Consider the following 5,507-nt stretch of genomic DNA (forward strand, 5'->3'; position numbering starts at 1 on the left):
TTTCTGCACAAGAGCCTTGTTATAAGTTTGACTCTATAGTGCCACAAAAAGCGAGAGAATATTCGATGGAACGCGAAGCTGGAAATACTGTAGTAAAACGAGTTTCGAAACCCAATTACAGTACTTAATATTAATAACGCGTCTTTCTCGCCTGACCCTGCGCTCTCCTCCTCACCACGCACACAGGTAAGAGCTCGCCTGATTCCTGCACGTTTCGTCAAGGAAGACACGCTCGAAGGAGACGCGCGTTACACGACCAGACTCAACGCGTATCGTCTCCACTTCGCTCGACTTGCTCATCCTACAGTAGCTCAAAGTCCGCACGTATCATTCGATATCAGCTCTACTACGCCCAGGGAGTCACTCGCAAGCCGGCGATGTACTAATGGTCGGGATCCAGATAGCGGGGTACTCTGAAGGATGATGACCTAAATGACAGCCAGGGCTAACGCTAGCCCAACGGCGGCAGGTGGAAACAATGCAGCAGTGCCGGACAATTGTGCTCAGGGAATCTATCACTGACTCACTCTTTCCCGCTCTAGAACACTTTTCGACCTTCATCACATCGAACACCTTTCCCAGGCGTTGCGTTGAGCAAGAGTGAGCGTGACTATCAAATGGCTGCTCTCCCGAGACCTACACCCGCTGATGGTAATTGATAAACCGCGTAGTGTCGGAAGTTGTCATTTCCTCGTCAGTGTTTCATCGGCGCGCCGCGCGCTTCTTCGACCAATGGCAGGTATGTCTGACGATTCTCAAACTTGTCGCTTTGATTCTTCCTTGACTCACTCGCTTGGCGCGAGCAGAAGAAGGAGGGAGACGCCGCGCCATTGGGCGAGATTGACTACCTGCTGATTGTCGCGGGCAACTCTGACGAAGAGAATCCCTATCGCAAGGGCAGTGCCGTCCAAGTATGTCCACTCGCTTCACGAGCTTTCGCTGTGCACCCGCCAATAATAGCCAACTCGTCTTCAGACCTATCTCCTCGGCTACGAATTCCCAAGTACGCTCATGCTGCTCGGCAAGAACAAGGTGTACTTTGTCGTCTCGGCCTCGAAAGGTGCGTTCCCGATTTCTCAAGATTCGTTGAAAATCTAGCGTCGAATTTAACCAACTTTGCTTGGTCGCGTTCTGCAGCGAAACTCCTTCAACCTATCACCAAGCCACCTTCTGGTGCTGACAAGATTGATGTCGAGATCTTGAGCCGGAGCAAGGACGAGGCCGAGAACAAGAAGCATTTTGAGAAAATTATCGAGATCATTGGGAACGGCGTGCGTTTTCTTTCACCCATGGAACTCGGGCGATCGATCATGCTGACATGTGATTCTACACGCCTTAGAACAAGGTCGGTACTCTCCCGAAGGACAAGATGGTAGGCAAATTTGTGCAAGAATGGCAAAAAGTCCTTACTGGGTCTGAAGCCGACCTCAAAGAGGTCGACGTTGCTCTCGGCGTGTCGACTCTGCTTGCTGTGAAAGATAACGAGGAACTTGTACGTCTTCTCTGGGATCTCTCCCCAAGCTCTCGGACTGACCTTGTCACCACTACAGCAAAACGAACGAAACGCAGCTGTCATGACCAACAAGCTCATGAGTCACTTTAGTGATGCCATGTCGAAATACATCGATGAAGGCAAAAAAGTCACGCACGAGCAGCTCGGGGAGGAGATCGAGCAGAAGCTCGAAGACACAAAGTTCTGGTCGAAGCTGAAGCTCGGCGATGGCGTGAGGGTGCTCTTCATCGCTTTTCATAACGTTCTGAGCTGAATTTGGTTGTCCCTTTACTTTTGATCTCGAATAGTTCGAAACTGGATACGGCGATTGGTGCTACAGTCCGATCATCCAGTCTGGAGGCAACTACGACCTCAAGTCTTCGGCTCAGACCGACGATGCTCGCTTGAAAGCAGGCGTTATCCTCTGTTCACTCGGTATTCGCTACAAATCTTACTGCAGCAATGTCGGACGGACCTTTATGATCGACCCTGATGCGGTTCGTAACCGTTTCTGCTTTCAGCCACGAGATACGAATTGGACTGATCCGTCTTGCTTGCAGCAACAAGAGAAGAACTACCTCTTCGTCGTCGAATTGCAGCAGTATGCGCTGTCTGTCTTGAAGGATGGAGCTCTCGCCAAGGACGTCTATCAGAAAATTGTCGACAAGATCCAAGCCGATCGCGCCGATCTTTTGCCTTACTTTGCAAAGACTGCTGGTTTCGGCGTGAGTCTTCTTCCTGTGCCAATCACACTTTGCCGTTGAGCTTACGCGTGCTATTTACAGATGGGTCTCGAGTTCCGCGATGGAGCCTACCCGCTTGGCCCGAAGGGCAATCGCATGGTCAAAACTGACATGATCTTCTCGCTCACTTTGGGCTTCAACGGTATTCCTGATTCAAAGAACTCTGCGTAAGTCGAGCCTTTGTCACTGGGGACTCTTTGTGCTGACTGGGAGCTATCGCAGGTACGCCGTCTCGCTAGTTGATACTGTGCAAGTCGGCGAAAATGGCGCCAAGATTTTGTCCGAGGGCATGAAGGGCAAGGACGATGTTATGTTCTACATGGAGGTGAGCTGCAGTCACAATCCTCTTCATCCTTGAGCACTTACTCAAACCCATTGTCTCAGGAGGAGGAGAAAAAGCCATCCAAATCAGCACAGTCCGCCGAAAACGGTTCTCGCCGCAAGCCCGCTGCAACTGCTGTCGTCAAGTCCAAGCTCCGTAATGAGAATCGAGAGATCGACATGACCGCGGCTGTTCGTCGCAAGCAGCATCAGAAGGAGCTCGCAGCTCGTCGCCAGGAAGAAGGCCTTGAGAAATATTCGGGCGAAGGTGGAGGAACAGGAGCGAATCGCGAGAAGCAATGGAGACGATTTGAGTCCTACGTCAAAGACACCCAACTGCCCGACGCCGTTGCTTCTCAAAAGGTGAGTTCTGGTCCTGGACCACAGTACAAGCAACTTTACCTGAACTTTTCTTGTCTTGTACAGATTGTCGTTGATGCTCGAAGATCCACAATCGTGCTTCCGATCAACGGCTTTGCCGTTCCGTTCCATGTCAACACCCTCAAGAGTCTAATCAAGCAGGAAGAAGGCGACTATACCGTGCTCCGCTTCATGTTCACCACTCCCGGCGCGATCACTGGAAAGAAGGAAGACACGGTAAATAGACTCGTCTTGCCTAACTTCTTGACCTCTACCGTAGCTGAACCTTGGCTTCACGTCTCATGTTTCAGCCCTTTGAGGACCCGAACGCTACCTTTATTCGAGGCATTACCTACCGCTCGATCGATTCGTTCCGCTTCACCGAGCTCCACAAAGAGATTAACGATCTTAAGAAAGTTGCCGTCAAGCGCGAAACTGAACGAAAAGAGTTGGCAGATGTCGTCGAGCAAGACCGCTTGATTGAAGTCAAAGGTGAGCACACTCCCAATGCGACATATCGTCCTCAGAGATTGACTCATTGCGCACAGGCAAGCGACCAATCAAGCTCACGGAGGTCCAGCTCCGGCCATCCTTTGACGGAAAACGTCAGACCGGTGATGTCGAGATTCACACGAATGGTATCCGATACCAGTCTTCGACGAAATCGGAGCAAAAACTCGGTCCGCTCTTTCGCTTCTCTTCTGCCTGTTATCCGTGTCTGAACCGCTCCACATTGTATACCTTGATAGACATCCTCTTTAGCAACATCAAGCATCTCCTCTTCCAGCCTTGCGACGGCGAATTAATTGTCGTCCTCCACATCCACCTCAAGAGCCCAATCATGATTGGCAAGAAGAAAGCGAAGGACATCCAATTCTTCCGTGAGGTCTCGGATGCCTCATTTGACGAAACCGGCAACAAGAAACGCAAGCGCAATTACAACGACGAAGATGAACTTGAAGCTGAGCAAGACGAGCGAAAGCGACGCGCCGATCTTAACAAGTACTTCAAAGCGTTCTCTGACAAGATTGCCGAAGCTGTGAGCCTTCCTGTAGTGCCTGACTTGTGCTATCATGTGAGCTGGTATCTGACGAGAGTGTCACGCCTAGACAAATGGTCGTGTGGACGTCGATATTCCTTTCCGAGAACTTGGGTTCCAGGGTGTCCCATCCCGCGCCAACGTTCTTCTGCAACCCACGACCGACACACTTGTGTTCCTCACCGAGCCTCCGTTCCTCGTCGTAACCCTGAACGAGATCGAAATCGCCCATCTCGAACGCGTCCAGTATGGTCTCAAGAATTTCGACATGGTGTTTGTCTTCCAAGACTTCAGCCGCACTCCTATTCACATCAACACGATCCCGATGAATCAACTCGACAGTGTTAAGGAATGGCTTGAGTAGGTTGCTGAGCCCCTAGATCTGAAGTCTTTCACCATGCTCGTGCTAACGATCTCGTCCATGCCACGCTCACAGCTCTGTGGATATTCCCTTCTCTGAAGGCCCGGTCAATCTGAATTGGCAAGCCATCATGAAGACAGTCAACGAGGATCCGCACGATTTCTTTACCGAGGGCGGATGGAGTTTCCTGAGCGCGCAAGAAGATGTATGTCTGGCCCGATACTGTCGATTGATCAACAAGTTACTGACATCTGCATTATCCCGGAGCAGGTGGCTGGATCGAGCGAATCTGAGGAAGGATCGGAATTTGAAGCCGATAGCGATGTCTTTGAGGAAGAATCGGAAGACGACGCCTCGGACTTCTCCGCCGACGCTTCTGATTCCGACTCTGACGCTGAGGAAGAGCTCTCGGATGAGGGAGAAGATTGGTCGGATGCCGAGGAAAGATTGGCTTCGAAGGAAAAGTCGAGGGCGGACAGCTCTGATGACGATCGGGGCAAAAAGAGCAAGAGTAAAGGCAAGAGGTAATACGTAGCTTGGTCCCAAATCTTCTTTGTAGCATATCCTCGCTTCGGCCGCGGCGTTGAGCTGTATAGATGCAGCGGAGCGAGCCCAAGGCAGAACACGCAAGAAATGACGTTGCAAAGCCCCATTCAGCATGGAGGGTAGTGTAGATAACGTCACAAACTACTGATACATACTCTTTTGTCTTCACACGCGACACAGCGCGGCGCTAAACCTTTGAGCTACAGTATGCCGAGGAAAAGCCACTCGCTAAATTCTGTCTTGCCGCCCGATCTTTTGTTTTGGTAGAAGAGAGCGGCGAAAACTCACAAAGGTAGAACAAGTCACAACGTGATCTGTATGTAGGTGATAGAGAATGCAAAGAAGAGTCGTGGGTGACGCCGTACATTTCACAAATACAGGTGGGTGCAGGGATCACCGTTTGCACGCGACTTACAGTACAGCAGCACAAACTTTTCACATACTGTACTGTACATACTCGGTGCCGAAGCGGAACAAAAGGAAGACTGGCGCGGAGCTTCCAGAGCGCCGAGGCTCGCGCTCCGGAGTCGTCCGAACTCCTCGAATCTCGATCTACAGTATATCATAGTACAGGCGGCGAAGTCCGAACGCGGTGCAAGTTGCAACGCTATTGTTCGGTGCTCAGACCCAACATCAATTGCAAAC

General features: G+C 51.0%; 1 protein-coding gene across 1 annotated transcript; it reads left to right on the top strand.

Annotated features, from left to right (window-relative positions):
- Window positions 1–617: 617 nt before the first annotated feature.
- Window positions 618–4,844, top strand: SPT16 (chromatin-remodeling protein SPT16; the record flags this gene model as incomplete). The annotated part of the gene is made up of 19 exons (XM_076679765.1): window positions 618–651; window positions 699–739; window positions 807–911; window positions 976–1,060; window positions 1,138–1,271; window positions 1,340–1,492; window positions 1,551–1,724; window positions 1,801–1,989; window positions 2,053–2,217; window positions 2,278–2,402; window positions 2,458–2,560; window positions 2,620–2,919; window positions 2,983–3,153; window positions 3,228–3,408; window positions 3,465–3,596; window positions 3,666–3,955; window positions 4,026–4,315; window positions 4,392–4,521; window positions 4,587–4,844. 19 exons carry the CDS (start codon window positions 618–620, stop codon window positions 4,842–4,844), a joined length of 3,060 nt encoding a protein of 1,019 aa, XP_076533165.1.
- Between the last annotated feature and the right edge of the window lie 663 nt (window positions 4,845–5,507).

Source organism: Sporobolomyces koalae, assembly GCF_050403365.1.
Source record: "Sporobolomyces koalae JCM15063 DNA, S_koalae_JCM15063T_v1_ctg26, whole genome shotgun sequence".
NCBI classification, from domain to species: Eukaryota; Fungi; Basidiomycota; class Microbotryomycetes; order Sporidiobolales; family Sporidiobolaceae; genus Sporobolomyces; species Sporobolomyces koalae.